Here is a 22,292-nt window from a genome sequence, read left to right as displayed (position 1 = left end):
ACTTTCGCAACAATTTTAAATTGGGCCTTACAAAAGAAATCGCGTTCATCTCCATTTTGAAATAAATAAGAGAAAGTACAGATATCTTGATTCAAAAAGTAATATTTTATTATAAAGATAAATGTTCAAGGTATTAAAAAATCCTTACCGGTACACTTATTTCTGCATAATATATGTATAAAAATAATAATAATTAATGAGTCAGGCATTTTTTTTCTTCTTTATGCTACAGATGGCTGCAATATGTGGAATCACTCAGAGCCTGTCTGGGTGTCACTACGCCACTTATCCCAGGGAAGTGATGCTGTGGGGGCCCAGTGGAGTCCAAAGACACTAAACAAACAGGGAGGCTGGAATTCCGAGGGATGTCAGCTAGTCCACAGTGACGGCAGCACCTCCACAATGCGCTGCTCTGTGCTCGCCAATTACGCTGTGTTGCAGGTAGGTTAATAATCTATTTCTAACTTGCACGTCCTTATAGGCCCATCATTTCACTTTTTTTCTCATTTGTGATCAAGGAGGTGCCAGACTTCCCCAATTCTTCACCCGCATCCATTAGGGTTCTCCATCCTGTGGTGTATGCCTGTACTGCACTGCTCCTTCTTTGCCTTTTCACCATCATCATAACTCACATACTATACCACAGGTACTTCATTTTGCATTATACCCAAATGCTACCTTTCATTTTATTTTTAAAAGCAAAGAATATAGTGAAATAAAATGTTAATGATTGGGAAGAAATGAACACTATTGTTATTTGTTTTTTCCCTTTCACAGTTCCATTCACATTTCAAGAAAAAGCTGGCATACATTACTGAATACTTGCTTCCACATCGCCATGACAACAGCCATCTATGCTGGAGGCATAACCCTGACCAGTTATCCAATTGTTTGTCAAGCTGTACGTGGGTTTAAGGATTTATTCTCAATCCTTGAAAATAAAAGTTTAACTCAAGTATTACCCAACAGGTTGGCATCACGCTGCACTACTCTTCACTGTCAACCCTGCTGTGGATCGGTGTTAGTGCCAGAGTCATCTACAAAGAAGCTATGTGGAGAGTGCCACTGTCACCCGAAGGAGATTCTCCGCTTCCACCAACTCAACGGCCCATGCTCAGGTCAGAACACCAACTCCCCTCTTCTTTTTCCATTAGGAGTCGATTTGGCTTATGTTTTTAGATGGGCGCAGATGTTCTCATGCCCGACCACCCATACTGAGCACCATTAAAGGCGCCATTGTGCCCAACAACTAAAGTCCCTCTGTCTTCATGAAACCTCGAAGGCGTTCTGTAAGACACAAAAAGCAATAAGGCAGTAAGAAGGAGGCGAGATGAATGTATGAATCCAGCATAACAGGGCAGAGAGGGGTCGCTGTAAATCTGGATGGAGATTCAGGGAGCGCACTGTCTTCCCAAATAACCCCTTTTCTTTCCCCTCGTTTTGCCCCTGTGATCCCATAGCCGGGATCATACTCGATGCTGCTACTCCAAACCCTCTTTGTTGCCCACTCGGATATATGGCACTATTTCCGCAATAAATGACAACCTTACTGACCCCTCTCTCCGCACAGAAAATAAAAGCTCACACAGCTCTATTCATGTCACAACAGGGGACAGATATGACACTGACTCACTCGAGGTCAAACACGTGTGTGTTTTACTCTTATTCAAGGTTCTATTTGATAGCTGGTGGAGTTCCTCTCATCATTTGTGGGATCACTGCAGCTGTCAATGTCAGCAACTACGGAGACAACAGCCCTTAGTGAGTTTCATCGTCATGCCGACCCCTTGACTTTGTGTTATGTTTAATAGCAAAGTGAATAATTCGCTGTGATTGGTCAGTTTCACAATGAAGTTCTTGTTCTGCTTTGACCATTTATGGATTCTTTCCTTCCTTTTGCAGCTGCTGGCTCGTGTGGCGACCCAGCCTGGGGGCTTTCTTTGTCCCAGCCGGCCTAGTGGTGTTGGTGACCTGGATCTACTTCCTGTGCACTGTGTTCTGCCTGAGACGCCGTACTGCCAAAGAATGCATAGGAACCACCCCATCTTCTCCTGTGACTGAGAGCCAACCTGCACTAGCAGGAAGCATCAGCCTCCTGTCCACAGACTCCGCTGCAGGCCCTTCAAACTCCACCGTGGCTGTGGAGGACCAGTACTCGCTAAAGACACAGTTTTTAACTTTGGTTGCCACTCATTTGCTGTTCATGACACTTTGGTGTTGTGGAGCCATGGCAGTGTTTCTGACGGGGCACGTCAGCTTGCTGTTTAGTTCTCTCTATGGGATGGTGGCCATAGCTTTGGGGGTGTTCCTAGTGGCGCACCACTGCTTCCGGCGGGCGGATGTGCAGGCCTCGTGGCTGCCGTGCTGTCCGCTTCACAGCGGCGCCCTTCCGGTGTCCACCTACACCTGCACGACGGGAAGTGGCGCGCAAACCTCTGAGCAGGGATCCCAACTTTTCATCAATGGCCACCAACCGGGCGACTCGCACAACTCTTCATCCCCTCGGTCATCGTCTACTCCGAGCGGCATCAGTAGCGTAGGACCGGGGCCCTGCAAACTCACCAACCTGCTGCAGGTGGCGCAAGACACTGCGAGCAACACCTCGCGAGCTGTTGCCGGTATCAACACCGGCACCAGCACTGACAATGTCACCAAGCCATCAAACTATGTTTTCCCCAGCGTGATTTCTTCCGTTCCCGTGCATCCTCAGCGAAGGAAAGTGAATAGCAGGACTAAACAAGGCAATAGCCAGTATCACCACCGGGGGGATGGTAGAGGTCACTACCGTCTCAAAGCTTTAAGGACAGCAGGAGGTGGGGGAAGCCTTGGGGCTTTGGGTCCCTCTGGTTTGGAGAACCTCAGCTCAGCACATATGGTCCAAGAGAATGGGAGCATCCATCACAGCCTCCCAGAGAGCCACGCAGGAGCGTTGACAAACGGAAAGCGCGTCGGTCAGTCGTTGGCCACCAGCCCTTCGGAGGGTAGCGACGGGGGTAGTAGCGGCAGCCGCAAACCTTACCCTCTCCTCCCCTCTGTGGCCAGCAGAGCGGCCATGAATGGCGCGCACAGACGATGCATCAGCAGAGACAATTTGAAACTGGCGGCGGCTGCTGCGGAGCGGGACGCTAAGCGCTGCTCTTACCCTTTAAACAGTATTACGGCGACCGTGCCGGGTGCTGCGGCTCCGAATGGCAACCTGAAGAATTCACTTCTAGAGCTGGACCACGACTTGAGCGGCACAGATCAATCCCAAAACTCTGTGGGTGTGAAGAGCAGTTTGTGGAAGAGCGAAACCACTGTGTAGTAATCTGGAGATGAACCTCAGTGTTACTTTTAAAGTTTTTTAAGAGTCTGTTTTAAAATGGCTCCCGATTATTGATGTATAATTTAAGATGGAAAAAAAGGGATGCGGGAGCCAAAACGGCTACTTTCCAGTAGCAAATAATTTGATGTAAAATATGGAAAAAATGAATACAGTAAAAAGCATGTGCTTTATTTTAATAATGATATTGTAAGATTGTGCACATATTGGATTTAAGTTTAATGAGATTTATTGTTTTGTTTTGATTTTTCTATGCATTTCAGAAGATTGTTCATTTTTATAGCATTCAGCTTTATGCAATTCCATTCATGATCACGTTTGATTTACCTAATTTTTATTTTGCATGTGTGTGCAAGTATGTTTGAGTGGTTGGTTGTACATAATCCTTTGCCATTTAAAAAAGAAAAAATGTGACATTTTGAAATATTGAATGGATGTTTTGTTTGTTTGTTTGTTTTTTAATCTTTATGGATTGCCCTTAGCACTCCATGTAATAAAATATAATTGTGGAAGATGTGCATTTGTGATATCGAAAGACAGCTACTAAAAAAATAGCGAATACGTATATATTTTCAGGTTTTAAGGAAGCTGTCTTAACAGGAACTTGTGCTTCTGCAATCTGTACTTTTGCTGCCCTCTTTTGTCATTGACTAAACAATTCTTTCAGTGAACTCGAGAGAATTACTTACCATATAACAAGATCCCTTTGTGGACACACCTCAAGTAATGACATTTTAATACTGATGTGAAAAGAAATCCTTTGTTTAAAATAAATGATTGAAAACTATTTTTCACATTTCAGAAAGAGGTACTTAAAAATGTCCTCTATAGAACATTCATTGAACTCGTTGGCTCCTATTTTTGGCATTTTGACAGTCAAAATATGTACTTTAGTGTTTTATAGGGGTCAGAACCAGAATTTGTTTTCTGTATTCATTCATTTTTATTAGCTTTTTTATTCATATGTAATTTTACTTTATTTATACACAACATAACTTATCCTTGACAGAGCTGCAGGGGCCTTTTCCAGGTTATATAAGAAAATATTTATGAAAAAGCAAAAACAGCCTATAAGGGGTCAAAGAATGGAAATAAATTTCACTTCAAATAAAAAAAAGGGCCAGTATTTGACGAGGCAAAGAAGATCGTTTAATCCGATTTCTTCTCTGACGTCTTATTTGAGAAATCAACAACTATTACGGCAAGAGACAATACAAAACACTTTATTAGTCATTAGACTTTTTGGTCTTGCAGTGACGTGCGCTTCCTTTACTCACTCGCTTCAATACAGGAAACTGGTCCCCGATCAGTGGCCTAGTTCCTCTCCTCGGCCACGCCTCTTCATGGAAAGGACCAATTGGATGATCATATGATAAATTGACAGTAACCTCGGGCCAATGAGATGTGAGTTTACATTAATATTAGGAATCACAAACCTGTATTGGTGTTTTTAACTTTTTATAAGGCATATTGACTTAGTTGCCTGTGGTATTTTATGCCAACTACTTACTTTAAAGGGTTAGATCACATGATCGTTCACTTATTTTTGATTTCACTGTCTGATGCGGATCCAGAGGCTGTAATGTAGCGTAACGAGGAAGAAGGGGACGTACTACGACACCAGGCTGCGCTTCCTGAACCCAAGCCGAACTCAGTAACTCTATACACTAGATACCTCCTGCTATCAGAGAAGGTTGCAGGTGAAACGCAACCCCACCTCGATCCTCCCTTCCTAAAGTACCCGGGGAAGCGTTTGCTTCTGTTTCCGTGGACTCCGGCCCAATGTCCCTGGTCGAGCAAAGCCAGCAGTCGTTCCCCACCAGCGTGCAGGTAACGGTGCACCAGGCTCGGAACCTTCGTTCCAAGGGGAAGAATGGGACCAACGACGCCTATGCCATCATCCAAGTGGCCAAAGATAAGTTTTCTACCTCGGTTGATGAGAAAAGCTCGACCCCGGTATGGAAAGAGGAGGCTTCCTTCGGTTTGCCTCTCTTCCACTCTGGGAACGTCGATCGCTGCACTTTATACATCATCGTCATGCACCGGGTCCAGGCCGGTCTTGACAAGTTCCTGGGCCAAGCCGTCATCAATTTAGTGGATCTGCATCAAAACAAGTCTCGACAAAAGCCCGAGTAAGAACTCTTGATTGACTAACTAACTTATCATAACATTGAGATGTATGTGCTTGGGGGGACTTTGAAATGATGAAGATGTCCCCCAAGTGTCCTTGTAAGTGTCATTCAACATGAAAACCTTGATCAGGGGCCCATAACCCTTTTAACAGAGCAAGAACCACACTTTATATGTTATTCCTTGAGAGGCATACTCCGAATTTAAAAGTCAAAATACACGAGTGTGTGCTTTTTTGTTATTTCAATGCTAAAAGTATAAAAAAAAGTCTTAGAATTCTTTTAACAACATTGTTACGATGTTACTAATCAATTAATTTCAGAGAGTATAATGGGGAAAATATGATTACAAAGGTGCTAGAGGGATATTTTATCTTACCGGTTAGTAGAGAGGCCAATCCACCCCTCAAAAGAAGAGCCACATATGGCTTGCGAGCCATAGATTTCATACCCCTGACCCAGATCATTTCATGTGTGACCAGCCTGGCTGTCATACCTCCAAGTTAGTTTGCCCAAAACAAAGATAACATTACATTAGAAAGTCATATTGGCCACAGTTTCTTGGGAACAGGGAATGATTGTTTCCATTTGATTGGCTGGCGGCCGGTACAATACAAGGTGTAACCTGTATACATTCCAAAGCAAGATGTTTAGGTTCAAGCTCACCTGTGTGTTTAATGAGAAAATATACAAACAAATGTTGTATTTAAACATTTTCATTTGTATTTGTATAGGATTCCACAGCCAACAATGCCTTCATATGAAGGACACCAACTACTTTTTAATGATTGACTGCCATTCACTACCCTGTTGTACTGATTTCTCATTTTTGCTCATTCTTGTATCTGTCTAAAAAAATTGGAAGTGCTGGATAGGTGAGTTTTGTGATAAGGATAAGGTTATATGATGTGTCACAGACCCACCCTAAAACTAATGTTTCACATTGCTTGTGTGAAGTTCACACATTCCTCAAAGCCATTAACTTAATGTTGTTTGAAGCTTTGGTATAACATTTAAACGCTTGCGTCTTAGTCAAAATGGGAATGAACATAAAGGCCTCTGGAGAGAAAAGCATTCTTTGTGTGATCTTAATTTTGAAACAAGAAAGTTTATCGTTTCGGTCACTGCACTCATTTTTTTTTTTTTTTAATGTTTGTGTTTGCATGGGAGCTTTTCACGCTTTGTTGAGAAAGTTCAGTCCCTCCCCAAACATAGCTGAATGTATCTTCCTCTTGAATGCCACTCATGTGGGCTGTGTTACCTGATCTTTTCACCTTCCATGACTTGCAAATTCAGGGTCAAAATGTGAATAATGCCGAGTTTAGTTAAAATAGCCTTTAATGTGCCTGCTATAATCTACCATTTTTGATTATATGATCATGAGAAATGAGAGTTTTACATTATTGGATTATTATTTTTCTGTTGAGCTATTATGTTGGTTTTAGAAAAGAAGTGATTACCTCATCCATCTAGACAAAAACTTTCTTTGATGAACCGATATGAATTTGATTCATTGTCTGGCTCCAAACAATAATATCTCCAATGGTTACCAGGTGGAACCTGACTTGCAGGAACAACAAGCAAATGCTTGTGGGGCAAGGCTAAGTAAGAACAGTGTGTTAATGAACAGCCTGTCGTTCAACTGATGTATCAATTCATTGTTTCTTTAAACCATTTGAGGACACGTAATGATGACGGAGACAATATGCTAGGATGTAACAGAGTGCCAGTTCAAAACAAGATAGGCAAAAGCTGCCTATCTTTAATCTAGTGACCTTGAAAAGATAGAGACTGAATTAGATTTCAGTTTGGTTGGAGTGACATTTAACGGCATTATTATTTTTCAATCTGATAAATCAAAGTAGCTATTTTAATTGATATTTTCAATCTTACTTAAATGTAGTGCCAATGAGTGCATGCAAACTATGTTTGTAATTGTGAAACAAATTGGAAAGCCTTGTTTGAACTGCACTGAAATTAGACTATCCTTCATGACCTCGTCAAAGGAATGTTAATTTGTTCCCAAGCTTGGCGTTTATCTTTTAAAAACACCACTACAGATCTCTTTGACAGAAAATTGACAAATTTAGCAGTGGACTTCTCATGAACTGCGAAGCCATAAAGCCGTCAGCAGAAATATTTTTGGCCAATGATCTCTGTAAAGGGGAACAGGTAGTTTATCACAATCAATGCTCCCACCAATTATAGAAACAGGCTGTACCTCGGTAAAAGCAAACTTTCGCTCATTTGTTCCGTAGGCTCATTTTTATGCTCTATTAATTTAAAAAAAATCACTAATACTATTTTACTTCCTACACTTAACTCACTGCCATTGACGGTTATAGACCTACAATTAATTTCCATTAGTTTCCGTTGACTTATCATGTTTTCCTCCAATAGATGGCAATACACTTATAACCTGTACCTAGTACTTTTATGTTCTGATTAATCTTCTCTGTCATCATCAGTTGGTTCCCTTTGGTGAACAAGACTGGAAAGGAGGACAAAGTGCGAGGCGATGTACTGCTAGGGATCACTTTCCTGAGGAACAACATGTCAGCTAGCATGGTGGACCTTTCTATGCAGGACAAGCCTCGCTCCCGCATGTCCAAGTTGAAAGATAAGATGCGTTTGAAGAAAAAGGACAGCTTTTCTGACTCTGGCTCAGCTATGAGCCATGTCCTGACAGACAGCGAGGGGGACGGCGATTCAATCTCCTCCAATCAAACACGAGCGGAAAAAAAGAAATCAAAGCTCAAGAACCTCTTTGCACCCAAATCCAACTTACAGCGGAACTCCTCCCAGTCCATGTCCACTCTCGGGACTCTTCCAAGCAAGAACTCGTCTCTGAGTGGTAGCCGCTCATCTGGCATCAATGTAGAAACTCCTGAAGGTAATTTGATAACCATAAAAATATAGATTTTTACAATGCACCACTACTTTGATGAATGTATTTTCTGGAAGGATGAGCTACAGCCTACTTTCTAATTACTAGAAAGAGTACACAATAATATACAATGATGCCAATCAGCCGACTTGTCATTAGTGGGTCATTCTAAGTACTAAGTAACTTACTGTGGAATCATACACTTCATTTGGGAAATGACCCCACATTTTTTTCTGTTCTTCCATAGCCAAGAAGAAATTCAAGTTCCTTGGGCATAAGCGAAGTGGTAGCTCTGATAGCAAAGTGTCTTTGGGTGCCTTATCCTTTCTAAGTCGCTCCAAGCGCAGCAACAATGACCTAACCAACCCTAGTGTTAATAGCGCTCAGGTGAATCCAGAAGACCCAGAGGATAGGAGTAGCTCCACAATTAGTGTGAACAGCTCCGTCCATGGTTCTATGGAGACTGTACCTCAACAGACCACTAGTGACTTTGAACACAAGAGTAGACCGGTGGTTTTGTTCAGGTCTGATACTCGAGATAGGCTTAGGAGGGAAGACCAGCGACGTCAAGAGGAAGAGGAACAAAGCCGGTTTGAAGCCATGAGATTGCACGAGGAAGAGCAGAGACAACTGGAGGAAGAAAATCGTAAACAGAGCGAGGAATATGAAAGGAACGGGCGCTTTCTTGAAGATGAAGACAGAAGAGAGAAGGAGAGAGAAGAAGAGGAAGAAGAACAGAGGAGGCTGGAAATAATGGAGAATGAGGCCATGACCCAAAAGAGCGAAGCACAAAAACGTCAGGAGGAGGCTTCCATGAGTGAAAGGCTCTCATCTCTGTTTGGAATGATCAGAAAGAAGGAGGAAAGAAAGGAAGAGGCACTTTACCCTGCTGAGGAAGTGACCACACAAGCTCAGCACGATCATACACAAGATCAGCAAGACTTCAACGCCAGAAGCTCGTTTGAGAATTTTTCACTCACTTCTAGCAATCAATTTAATAGCGATGAAAGTCCATTTGATGAGCCGAAATCAAGCCTTAGCGGACAAACCTCAAACCTGCACTTCCTGAATCGTACTGCAATAGTGTCTCCAGTTAAACCAAGGTAGGCCTTTGATTTAGTAAAAAATGCATACTAGTATTTGTTTTTACTGGGCTTCTGGGTACATTCTTATTTTAACTTTGGATTTCCATTAACTTTGCTGTTATGTGGATTTTAACAGATGGCTGGCTGAATAGAGTACGTCTATATTTTGGCAATCTTTCCGTGAAGTGCACATAACAGTTTAACATGCAAATGCACTGGCGTCACATTCTTTCCTCATTTATTTTTGAACAATGAATGAGACACATTTAGTTTGTTGAGATTATGTTCACATTGTTGACTCTTGGATGAGCATTAGTATTCCTCCCAACAGTTGACGAACCTGTCTGGCCTGAAGGCTCTGCTGTCTAATGGGAAAGAGGGCGTGTCCGTTTTTGTAAAGATGTTGTGAAACAGGTTGTGGAAGGAGTACTGTCGTTGCAGTGTGACTTATAATGTTTAGGTCTTGGGTGTGTGTGTGTGTCCTTTCTTTTTCTTCCTCCGTTTTTCCTTAACATTTGGAAGTTGGTGGCCTTTTTTTGTTGGCTTGGGGTCATCATGGTGAGCAAACTGTACTTGCTTTTGTGAATTATGTTGGAATTTTGATTATTACATGATAGATGGTGGCTTTGAAGGGGGGATTCGGTTTTATTTTTTGTATTCGTCTGTCTTAGTTTGGAAATTTATATAATTTTAATGCATTTAAATAGGGCGAAGGACTAATAAAGCCTTATGCCTAAAGATTCACAATTCAAAATTGAAACATCCACGGTCTTTGCAGCATTTCCATTGAACAGGATATATATTTCTAGGCTAAACATTGTGTAACAATGTTTACAGTTTACTTGTATCCTTATCAGTTTAAAGAAATCTCTTGAATTGAGTTTTCTCCAACAACCACTTTGGTCAGGAACGTTTGTTGTTATAGTTGCTACAGTCTGGTAGGGGATGGGCTGGTGTATATAGGTGGACATAACTCTGGCTTTTTTGATAGTTTCACTGATTTGTAGGCCTTTTTTCACTTCTTGGCAGATTGACTCATTCTCTGGAAAGTGAATTCTCTGAGCACCACCAATTGGAATACTCTGATCCTCAAACCCTTCATGTTCCAGTGGATCAGCAGTGCTCTTCCCCAAGTGCTCCTGAATCTCCCCTCTCTAGTTTACCGTATGACTCTTCTTATACTTTCTCCAACCTTCATTCATCTTTGACTCCTCTGACATTACGGGAAAGTCCAACCGGTTCCACATCTAAAAGTCTAACTCCTTCCCTTCGTGAAAGTCCACCTGGTTCTCCCCGAGAAACTTCTCTTAAAAGTCCACCGGGCTCCCCAGCTGAATGTTGGCCTCGATCGCCAGCTGAAAGTCCACCAGGTTCCCCATCTTATAGTGTGGACAGCGTGTCATCTTCACCAACGATGGCTGATAATAGTGGAAGAGCCCCCTTACCACCCTTGTATCCCATATATGAGTCCCAGGGTGACAGAACTCTGAGCCCAGCGAGAGAGTTACTGAACATCAGACAGAAAGATGGATCTCCGAAAGACAAAAAACTATCCCTTCCACTTCCTGATTATGAAACTTTATTCCCCCAGAAGAGGCATGGGGTACAGGGGCACACACGATGGGATCATATCATTGCTGAGGTCAATCAAAGGCGCATTGACAGTGCACCAGAGCTTACAGGTCCAGAGATGAGTGTGGATGGCCCAGGGGTCCCAGTGGAAGATAAAGTTTCATTTTCAGAAGAGAGCTCTGCTGTTGGGCATTTCCAAACACATCAGCAGGAAAGCAGACATCGTTCAACCAAAAAAACAGCAGCTCCTCCTCCCCCGAAGCAAGTTTTAACGATGCAGAGTAGATCAATTATAGATTCCAGTCAAAGAGAAAGCCAGAACAACGGATGGCGCGAAGAGTCGCTTACTAGGTCTCTTCCCTCTGGAACAACCGAGATAGTAAACAATGACAAATCTAAAAGAGACAGTTTCTCAAATATATCATTAGATGAATCGGAGAATGCTTTGCGACCATCTTTTCTATCGGCTCGTGACTCCAGCTCATCAAGCGAAAGAGATGGAGACTCGGGAACGTTTGCTGGACAGACGAAACCTTCAGAGAGCACTGACATTCCCACTGCTAGACCAAGGCAGCGGCAATCCATGAACGTGTCAACAGAGCAAAAACATTCTACAGCCACATCTACTTTTCCTGATATCGGCATCACCCAAAAAAACACTGGTTTTGATATGAGCGAAGTAGACAAAAATGGCACTCAAGAGAATGAGAGTAGTTCTGAGTACCACCCACATACCAGGACAGGTACACTTTCTAAACACACGGGGTTACCACAAAAGCCGGCCAGAGCATCAGATGCCCTTTTCACCCGGGTAGCACAGAGGGAACAAAATCCTGAAAACCTTGGAATGACAACGGATGATTTGGACAGAATTTTCACTGAGGACAAATCATCTAATTCTTTGTCAAGTTTGAACGGTTACGATACGAACTCAAGAGAGGACGCTTTCAGGCCAATCAGCCCGGTGTTCAAAAGACAAAATTCATCGAAACGAATCTCAAAGCCTCCTTTGAGAAGTGACTCACAAAAATCTTTAAAGTCTCAACCTCAAGAAGCTGCAGATGCACAAAAAAACACCAAAAGTCAACAAGAACTGACCACCAAGAATATTGCCATTGATTCCTTCACACATAGGCATCCGGCTGATGGGAAGGCACAGGCCCAAGTTTTCGATGGGGAACATCCATTTGGTAGTGATCCTTTTGCGGTATCGTCCACTTTGTCATCTTCAGTGCCGGTTCCTGCCCTAACCACGGAAACATCCTCAAAACTAGACGTGTTGTCTGCGAGGAAGAAACCCAAGAAAGCATTGTTACCACCCTCTGTATCTCAGCTTGTCAGTCAACAGATTAGCAATGAAGATGAGCCTACCTCAGTGTTATCCAGGTGAGAGTTAATAAGGTGGTGAGTTTAGAGAGTTGATTCACATCTCTTCTTGATCATTGCTGCTATGGTGTGGATGGAATCTTTGGTCTTTTGCTTCAGCTTGTTTGGGATTGTTGGTTTTCTTGGATAACTCTGGCTTGGATTTTGATCATGATTTGTACACATTTTAGGCCTTACTAAAAACTTCGTTGGATAACCCGACTGTAATAACACATGTCCAATTATTCTTTGAAAATCAATGGCAGTATATGGGGTTTAAACATTTCGAATTTATGATTTTGGTTTGTGTAACAGTATATAGCCTAACATAATTAAGAATATACATTTTCTTACAGGCCTCATCCAGTGCAGCCCATGAGCACTTCTCAACAGAAAAACCTGTATCTTCCAAAAGGAACAGCCGGAATGGTAAGAAACTAGGCTAAGAATATATAATACGAACACAAACAAAAACAAAAATAACTGTGGCAGCTCATAGTGACTCTCTATTTGCGCCAATACTGATTTTTGGTTTTCTTTTATGTATATATAACAAAGACTGCTTTGTTATGTTATCAAATTTGCTCAAGAATGAATTTGAATTCCTTCAGGACATTATTATACTTTTATGATTGACACAGGTTGCTGGCATGGCTAACAGCGGACCATTCACTCAGCTCACCCATGAAGAGTTGATCACATTGGTGGTCAGGCAGCAAGCAGATCTGTCCAAGAAAGACGGCAAAATCGGTGAGCTCGAAGAGTACATAGACAACCTGCTGGTGCGTGTCATTGAAGAGAAGCCCGCCATCCTGCAATCCTTGAACGCCAAGCCCACGTGAGCTAACAGCTACTGGAAGAAGAGCCAAGTGTACATAATAGCCCTGTCACATTTTTCCTAAAATTTGTGTGTACACTATTCTCATTGTGTACCAAGATGCGTCCTTATGGAAGTCTTAATGCCTATACACTTTGTGGAATATTCAAATTTATTTAAAGATCCTTGAGATAATCTCTGGTTAATACAAGAGCAAATACTGCTAAATATTAATTCATTTGCTGTTTTTTTTAAGCTTAGTCCCATGCTTTAAACACATTTTAAATGGCTTGAAGAAGGCAAAGGGTGTGCTGTATTTCACTCTGCCTTCATGTAAATGAACAATATAGTATAAGAAAACAATCATTCAAATTTCTTACAATATAAATGCTTTGTGAATGTTTTTTTTTTTATCAAATTTTATTTATTTTAGTACCTCATGATGCCTGATTGTTCCCTCTGCTGGGGTATCTTTTTTTTAATCAGCTGCTTTGCCTTCTCTAGCGTTGTAGCCACATATTTTCTACCACCTGACTCCATCTCAATTGATGGGTATGGGTGAGACTGCAGTGATTTTTTGCAAACATGAAATGATTTTTTTCCCCCCTGAAAGTCTTTGATAATCAGAGATGCCAATGAGAGACTCAATTGGCCTCCACTTGTCCTGTCAGAGTTAGAGGCCCTTATAAATGAACACAGGATATTTGCCTTTATTATCTTTTTTTTACCCTCTTCATGAATGCCTTTGCAGAAATTCCAGCATGTCTTCCTAAGCCTTATTTTGTGTGAAACTCATTGTTCATGGGTTGAGCACTGACAAGATACATTATGTGTCCCTTATAGATTATGGCTTGATCAATGGTTCTGTTAACATAAATGACAAATGTAATTGTGTTTTTGCAAATAAAGACGTATCCAAATGCAAACTGATTTTATTTGATGAATGCATATATATAAGATGCCTTTCAAAAGAAATGTGTCCTTCAAAAAAGGTGAAAAAACATGGCTCTTTCTCTCTTGCAGAGTGAAGCGTTTTTTCTTGCAGATGGGACTACTTTTTCTTGCCGATCTGAGCAAAGAACAAGACTGCCTCACGTCATATGACACGTGAAAATCTCCTTTCGAAACAGCAGATGGCGTTTTTTAACCATTTCATAGGCCACTGGGATCAGATCTCGTCAAAACCGGAAGACACTCCAGTTTTATACAACATCTGCTCCATGCAAGACGGGTGTGGTTAGGTTAACCTGAATTACATCTCGCCCTGCAGGCCTCAGACAAGCTGCTAGACTACTGCATTCGAACCTGCAAACAGGTGCAACCGCTGTTGAATCCTTTTCACTTTTTCTAAGAACTGCACATTGACAATTAATCTTTAGAAGTCAATGGCTTACTCACATGGATCACACATAAACACTTCTGCTAACTACCACAGCACATAACCTGACAACTATAAATATACAGTAGCAACATTTTCAGGTAACATCCCTGAATTCTCAACCAGTGAACGACTTGTCAATTTGTGCCGGTCTACTCTATCATTGGGGCTTTTTGTTTTCTAAAATGGAGTTTCAGTGGCAATTAAACAATATTACTTATTGTTAATTTAATCATGCCCTGATTTGTGTGAGAATCCTACCATTTTAACCCTCTACCTACCCATGAGAAGAAATTTAAGATTTAGTACGGCATAGTATCATTAATGGGCTGAAACAGTCCACAATGTTTGGACAACCCTTTTGCTATGTTGGTTTGTATTCCCAAATTCCAATAATTTTTGAAGTCTTAAAGCATGGCACTGGCAGTGGCGCCGTTATTGGCAGCAATGCCGATGCGCCGGTGGCACACCATAATTTTGCGCAGCTCGGCCCGAAAGCGATCGTGAAGCCAAGCGTAGAGAAAAGGATTACAGCAGGATGAACTCATGGCGCACAGGTGACACAGCAACTGAATGAGCAGAAAGTAGCGCTTGTCAATCAAGTCGATGTCGATGTCACGCAGAACATTGAACACACTGATGGGCATCCAGCAAATGCCAAAAGCCGCCACCACCAGGCTCACCAGGCGGAAGGTCTTACGTTTCCGCACGCGCTGAGCCTGGGCCTGGCTTTGCGTGTGGTGGCCCGGAACCACACAGTTCCTCAGTTTGACCGAGATGCACAAATATGAGATGCAGAGGGCAGAGAGAGGCAACACATAGGTGATGAAGAGAGTGCTGTACCCGTAGGCCAGACGCGCACCCTCTTGATCCATCCAAAATTCCTCGCAGATGGTGAAGCCCTCGTTTCGGAACTCCACATGGTAGGTGTGCGCTACAGCTGGAGCCACCAGAGCACAGGAGAGCAGCCAGAAAGCAGATAGCAAGTATGTGCATGCCAAAACTGAGATGCGCTTCTTCAAAGGATGCACGGTGGCATAGTACCTGTCGAGGAAAGAATGAAATTAGCTTGCTTGACTCAACGCATTATCAAATAAGAAGAAAAGAAGAGTCATCGTCTGCCTGTTTGTGGTCACTAATTGCATTGTTTTATTTTCTCATATCATTTGTAAAATAATAAAAAGAACACAACCTTAGACCCTCCCTTAGTAACGTCCTTTAAAAGTGTTGTTTGTAAATATTTCTTTTTAATTGCTGGTTTTCAAAACTTTACTTAATTTGTTATTTGAAAAACACAACAACAAAAACAAAAAAAACAGCCTTAAGGCCCGATGGATGACAGTGGAAAATCATGTTGTTGCGTTTATTTATTTATTTTTTTTACTTGAAAATTTCCCTATGCCATTCTCCTACCATCATATAACATATACTATGTATATTTTCTGAATCACTTGTTGTCATGGGGATATATTTACTTATTTGATTTTATTTTTTCCATAGATGTATCTCACTGCCACATGCCTCATTCTTCTGCTGCTTATTCCCTTCAGCATTACAGGTGAGTGGGCGTCCATCCCATGTAGAGGTAGCCAACAGTGATTTAAGCCTGTTTTTAATGGCTATCATTAAAATGCAGTACAACAACCAAAGTAATCCGTCTATTTTCCACTGCCTTTTCTGCTTATCCCCTTTAGGCTCATGGGATGCTGGGGCTCACAGTAGCTGGCTGCATGCTAGACAAGCCACCAATGACTCACTCATACAGTGACAGATAAACCATACTTTCTGCCCACAGGTCAGTCGAGTAATCTCATGATTTACAGCAGTAAGGTATTCACAAAAACACTGAATAATAAACTATATAATGCTGGTTAAATATTTGGGACATCTTGTACGTATAATGGATAACATTAAGTCTTTATCCATTACACGAGTTGTCATAATAGTGTACATATTACCAAAAAACAGGGACAATTTTGATTTAAAAGGACTCAAATAATTCCAAAGATAGAGGGCAAACATTTTATGTTTCCAGAGGTATAATGATACAGAATACTGCTCAATTTGGACTGATACATTGATTGGCTAAGCAGCTATTCAATGAAATTGACTGAAACACACACACCAATAACCCATATTTAAGATTTTCTGCTTTTTTCAAGGGAATAGTAGTTTAAATTAAAGTCTTTTAAATGTTTTGCCAACCAAATGGTCAAAAACAAATCTACTTTATTTTTATTGCTACCGGTGAAATCTGAATGGGTTACGAATTTACATAAAATCGATAAAAGACCCTCAAATTCAATTGAAATAAATATTAGCTCATGTTGGCTATTGCTATGAGAACAATATATAGATTCTATAATCGTTACCTTGGTGATTTATTTTTTTCCTGCATATAAATACATGTTTGTTTCTCATTCTACAGCTCTAAAATCATTTTCCTCGCTCGCTAAAATGTGCCTCTGTATTTTGAGCCTTAATTACCTCTCCTATGTAATTTCATTTTGTATGAAATTCCACACCAAGGTCTCCCATTATTTACTTTTCAAAAACTAGATGATTAAATTCCAAAGCCCTATCTCCTCTGCGCCGCCGGAATTTGCTCACCTATCCACTCCAATGGCAGTAAGCGTGAAAACCGACACGTAGACAGTCACCGGTTGGATGAGATAGATGAGGTAGCACATAAAGCGGCCAAACACCCAGCCATGTGGGTTGAGTGCATAGGCCAGAGTGAACGGCACGCAGGTGGCGCACATGAGCATGTCGGAGAACGCCAGGTTCCCGATGAAAAAGTTGGTGACGTTGTGCATCTTGCGGGTGCGGCAGATGACGTAGAGCAGCAGGTAGTTGCCGACCACGCCCACCAGGGCCACTAGGGTGTAACAGGGAATTATAAGCAGCTTGAAGGACTGCAGCAGCTCCACACCTTCAAATGTAGGCTTGCGATCCGAGGAGGCGTTCCGCAATGCCACCTCAAAGATGGTGTCGTTGGACTGGTGGGTCACAGGGGATGGAGATGGGAGGTCTGGGACGCAGACACCAGTTGGTACCTCCATCCCAATAGGCAGAATTTTCTGTAGATGGCTCTATATGCATACAGAATTCTTGTGAGTTTGTTGACAATGCAGGCATTTTTAATTAAAATGAGGAGGAGAGATATGTAATGAGTTATGTGATGAAGTCTACTTGAAAGCCATTTTTGTAGTTGGTGTGCAATTTTGGCCCCTTGGGTTGTGAGTGCGATAGCGGTCTGATTGGATGCTCAGTACTCTCTGATCTTCTAAGGTACATTGTGTGTCACCTTTGTCAGTAACACGTTGGAGCTATTATAGTGATGCTGTCCTTGTGTGCACATATATGGTATTATATCAATCTATTCGCTTTTATACTTTACTGCGGGGGTTGCTGGATCTTTGGTGATTTGAATTCTTTAGAAAGAAAGACGGGTTTCAAAAGATGGGAGGGAATGAATTGCAAATGACTTTTTTTCTTACTATTTGTTGAATAAACTTTAAGTAGTTGCATGGAATAATTTCATCTAAAACTAGATAGTTGTTTAGTAAGTTTAAAGTTAGTCAACAAAACAAATTAAAATACCTTTTTTGGATTTAGTCTAGGGTATATTACATGAGCATTTTCAGCTAGTTCTGCTGAGTTAGTAGTGAATTAGACGTCTATTATTTATTGTTTATCTATTGTCACTGGCAGGCAAAGAGTTCATCATGATCAACATTCTTTTTGTTGCTCAGTATTTCCAAATTGAACTCAAAGAAATCTCTGAAAAACCCATTAAGCAGCATTGATCGATTTAATAATGTCTTTCATTTTCAGTGGGCACTTGATGTTATCATTTTGAAGAGGAACAACTTATTTTTAGTTTGATGTTCAATCATAATGGAGTCGGGGGGCTGCTCGCCGTAGTTGCGAGAGCTGTTGTTGCTCAATATTGATCCATATATAATATATATGTATGTGTATATATATAATTAACAGTCTAGTTTTGAATTCTGTATTGATGCCAACATCTAGCGGGAGGAGTTCTTTTGTAAATCCACCTTAAATGATGGCCGCCGTCAGCCTTTGAAAAAATTGGAGGCTTTGAGGTGCGGCTTATAGTGCGTAAAATACACACACACATATACATACATTTGTACACATATACGGCAGGGTTTGGAGTTTGCATGTTCTCCCCATCCCTGGTTGTTTTTTCCCCAGGCACTATGGTTTCCTCCAACATTTACAAAAAACATACACAATGGGCTGATTGAACATTCCCAAATCTTTCCTAGGTTTGAGTGTATGCGTAATGGTTGTTGGTCTCCTTTTGCCCTGCAATTGGATGCTGACTGAATCAGAACCTTTCCAACTGCCCATTTTGTCTGGGCTAAGCTCCAGCCCCTCTTTGACCCATGTGAGGATAAGTGGCTCAGAAAAGTAATGCATTTTTTTGTATACACATATAATTCATGATTATTAGTCTGTATGCACAAAATGGATAGGGTTTAAAAGGAATAATGGGAAAGTTCTTTCTCATCTCTTTTGAGCAAGACATGCAGTACATCCTGAGACGCACATGAAACCAAAATCCTTGATAAGGACGTCGTTTCCTACCTTGTGTTGATGAAAAGACCGAGAGCATTAAGGTCCGCAGGGTTGTAGGCAGGCGGAGGAGGTGTCGATGCAGATGATGGTCCTGCGTGGAGCGTGTGCGCGCCTTTCACAGACTTCTCACAACGATCCAGCCATTGTCTTGTTCACTGAGCTGTGACACACTCTGTCCCTTTGCAATTCTCACATGCCACTCTTGATTTCCTTGCGAACGATGATCATCCCCCATGACGTCATGTTCCCGTTGTTCCAAGAGTTGGAATTCATTTTAAAGAAAAGAACGTGTTGCATGTACCTGGCCAAGTTATACTTTTTTTTCCCCAACTGAAAGTCTTTTATTATTCTATTGCAATTATAGTATTTTGACATTTGGGATCTGTGTATACATATACTATACTATACTATATAAATATATATATATATATATATATATATATATATATATATATATATATATATATATATATATATATATATATATATATATATATATATATATATATATATATATATATATATATATATATATATATATATATATATATATATATATATATATATATATATATATATATATATATATATATATATATATATATATATATATATATATATATATATATATATATATATATATATATATATATATATATATATATATATATATATATATATATATATATATATATATACATACATACACACGTACACACATACATATATACATATATACATATATACATACATCCATACATACTTATAAATTATTTTCATGGACGGAAATGTAAGAGTAAAAAAATAAACTTGGTGATCCTCTACTGAGATTTCATACAAAAAGTAAAGGTAACAATATATACCTAGGAACAGAAGGTCAACCTCCATCTTGAATGAATACAGCATTGCTCCTCTGTTTGAATTGTATTCACTGATGATGCACAAACATGTTTGCACAAGGAACTGAGGTTTGTGTGATAAGATGTTGACAGGAAGTGATGTCTGAATGTTTTGTGAGCTGCAAATGTTTCAATTGAACAAACTGAAGCTTAGTCTGCCCAGAGCAGACTGTCCCTTTGCTGATGTTGAATCCTTCATTAATTCCAACGTGATAGGCGACACACACGCGCACACACATGGAAAACAAAGTGCAAGCACCTCCTAATATGTAGTCTTCACTCAAATTAAAAACACAGAATGCAACTGTGAACCTTACAGTTTCACTTAACCGCTGACCACGGAAGGCTTACCGACAATCAATCGGACTGGAGTCTGGAGAATTCTAATATTTTCCACTCGGCAAGAGATGTGTCCGCCACGTGTCCGCATTGTAGTGCTTTTCATTTCAAGTTAATTTGCCTGGCGCTCCTGCATTCATGAAAACCGCTTGGATGCAATTCAACAAGTTTGCTGTTTATTTGATTTCATGGAAAGAAGTGTTGGGGAAAAATGTACAGTCTAAACTTAAGTGTAGTCCAGATTAAAATAAAAAAAAAGAACGGCAATAAAAATGATCTGGCTAAAGTAGAACTGAATATTATAGTTTTGGTTTTCAGGTACAGACTATAAAATGCAAATGCAATATTTTTAGTAATATGTTGCATCTTTTTTCACAATTTAGACATGGTAGTGCATCTTATACATTAGAGCGACTTATTTATACACGTAGCACAACTTTTAGACAACATCGTTATCGTTATTCAAGTATTAAATGGAGAGGGAAAAAAGCCCTGGTTTGTAAAGCCTTGAGTTGATAAAAGCGCTTTTGTGACTCAAAATCAACACCTGCTTTTCCTCGCCAATAATAATATATTTGTACATAATGATATGCGGGTAAGAATGAATGTATGTATATCTTGACTACATATTGAGGATATGAAATGCTAGTACTGTATATAAAATACATCACCTCCTGAACAAAGAAAAACTCTTACATTTATATATAATAAATACAATTCATCTAAATCATCATGCATTCCACATTAGATGGTGCCAGATCAAATTGTCCAAATTATTTTTTTATTTTTCTTAGTTGTTTGCAACCACGTCTGACTGGCAAATAAGGATTTGTTTGTAACTGCCTTGAAATAAATTAATTTAAACTTCATAATGACAGTAGTATTCTTATTGTATAAAGTGCCCAAAGTCCTTTTGGAAGTATCTACCGGTACACATGATCATGAATCAAAATTTGCACTCCTTCGGTTAGCACCACAGTATCGACCACATGGAATGCTCTAAAATAGCATCATTGAAACGACCCAATCAGTGGCGTCTTGCTGGGAACCGAAAAAAAAAAGAAAAGAAAAGTGGTCACTCGCGCACATGAGGTGGTCCACGTTACTGCTGCTAACAGGCTTCAGTTTGGTAGAAAGTTCATGATCTGCCCTAAGGTTTAAACAAAATCGTAGTATATTCCATCATGAGCATGACTAGAAGATATTGTAGTTAATAATAATGTCTGAGAAAGAAATTTTGGTATTTTCACAGAAATAACATGTATGCCAATCTCCGAGCATTCACATGCTCAAGGATTCTAGTTGCGGTAAAGTCTTGGCGCACTTGTGAGCATCTCTACATCTTTTATTGTCTTCTATTGTGCTTTCGTAGTAAATTTGAAGCAAGTTTGTTCCTTACACATCATATTATCTGTTAAAAACAAACCTGGTTTTAGGTAAATATAGGAAATAAAAGCCAGTGGATGATTGAGGTACTTCTCTCACCTCAAATTGGAGAGAAGGGAGTGACTTGTACCAATTTCTTTTATACTTTTATACGTTTTTCCCCAATTTATTCTTGGATTTGTCACATAGCGGAAAAAATAACATTGTCCCTTACTCAAGCTGCAGTGTGCAGTTATACATCTGTTTGATTTGTAAGGCATGCTGGGTGATCCCGTGCATAAATTGACGAACATTTCGTAATTTGGCCTTGCCTATTACAAGGGAGTGTATCTCCAAAACAAAGGAGGTGTACTGGCGGAAAAGGCAACAGCCCACTTGTTTGTCCAAACAGTGCAAGAATAGGGACCAGTAATGATCGCCACTTAGTTGACAAGGGGTAATTTGGGTGTAATGTTTGCGTGATCCTATAATCCAAAGTCATTGATTGGGAAATTGTTCTGCTTTA

General features: G+C 40.4%; 3 protein-coding genes across 4 annotated transcripts in view; 2 read left to right on the top strand and 1 right to left on the bottom strand.

The window, feature by feature from the left end:
* LOC144195971 (adhesion G protein-coupled receptor A2-like) overlaps positions 1-4,027 on the top strand; it is a 33,354-nt gene extending 29,327 nt beyond the window's left edge. The window contains exons 14-19 of the mRNA XM_077715896.1: positions 233-441; positions 519-646; positions 778-901; positions 970-1,118; positions 1,672-1,761; positions 1,903-4,027. Of these exons, the coding sequence (XP_077572022.1) occupies positions 233-441; positions 519-646; positions 778-901; positions 970-1,118; positions 1,672-1,761; positions 1,903-3,304 (2,102 nt within the window). The 3' untranslated portion in view covers positions 3,305-4,027. The remainder of the gene's footprint in view (positions 1-232; positions 442-518; positions 647-777; positions 902-969; positions 1,119-1,671; positions 1,762-1,902) is intronic.
* A 725-nt stretch (positions 4,028-4,752) lies between these two features.
* Positions 4,753-14,103, top strand: LOC144195729 (rab11 family-interacting protein 1-like). 2 transcript variants are annotated; one of them, XM_077715542.1, is made up of 6 exons: positions 4,753-5,454; positions 7,920-8,344; positions 8,586-9,441; positions 10,453-12,381; positions 12,717-12,789; positions 13,002-14,103. In XM_077715542.1, the coding sequence occupies exons 1-6, from the start codon at positions 5,105-5,107 to the stop codon at positions 13,200-13,202; spliced, it is 3,834 nt and encodes a 1,277-aa protein (XP_077571668.1). In that variant the 5' UTR covers positions 4,753-5,104; the 3' UTR covers positions 13,203-14,103. The 2 variants fall into 2 exon arrangements, with proteins under 2 accessions (XP_077571668.1, XP_077571669.1); XM_077715543.1 differs by lacking the exon at positions 10,453-12,381.
* Positions 14,104-14,325: 222 nt separating this feature from the next.
* Positions 14,326-19,322, bottom strand: LOC144195764 (prolactin-releasing peptide receptor-like). Its single transcript, XM_077715588.1, has 3 exons — positions 19,173-19,322; positions 17,166-17,647; positions 14,326-15,599 (listed from the first exon to the last, which is right to left on the bottom strand). Exons 2-3 carry the CDS (start codon positions 17,615-17,617, stop codon positions 14,963-14,965), a joined length of 1,089 nt encoding a protein of 362 aa, XP_077571714.1. The 5' UTR covers positions 17,618-17,647; positions 19,173-19,322; the 3' UTR covers positions 14,326-14,962.
* Between the last annotated feature and the right edge of the window lie 2,970 nt (positions 19,323-22,292).

Source organism: Stigmatopora nigra, chromosome 4 (assembly GCF_051989575.1).
Source record: "Stigmatopora nigra isolate UIUO_SnigA chromosome 4, RoL_Snig_1.1, whole genome shotgun sequence".
Classification (NCBI taxonomy): Eukaryota; Metazoa; Chordata; class Actinopteri; order Syngnathiformes; family Syngnathidae; genus Stigmatopora; species Stigmatopora nigra.
This window is presented reverse-complemented; position numbering and strand designations above follow the sequence as displayed.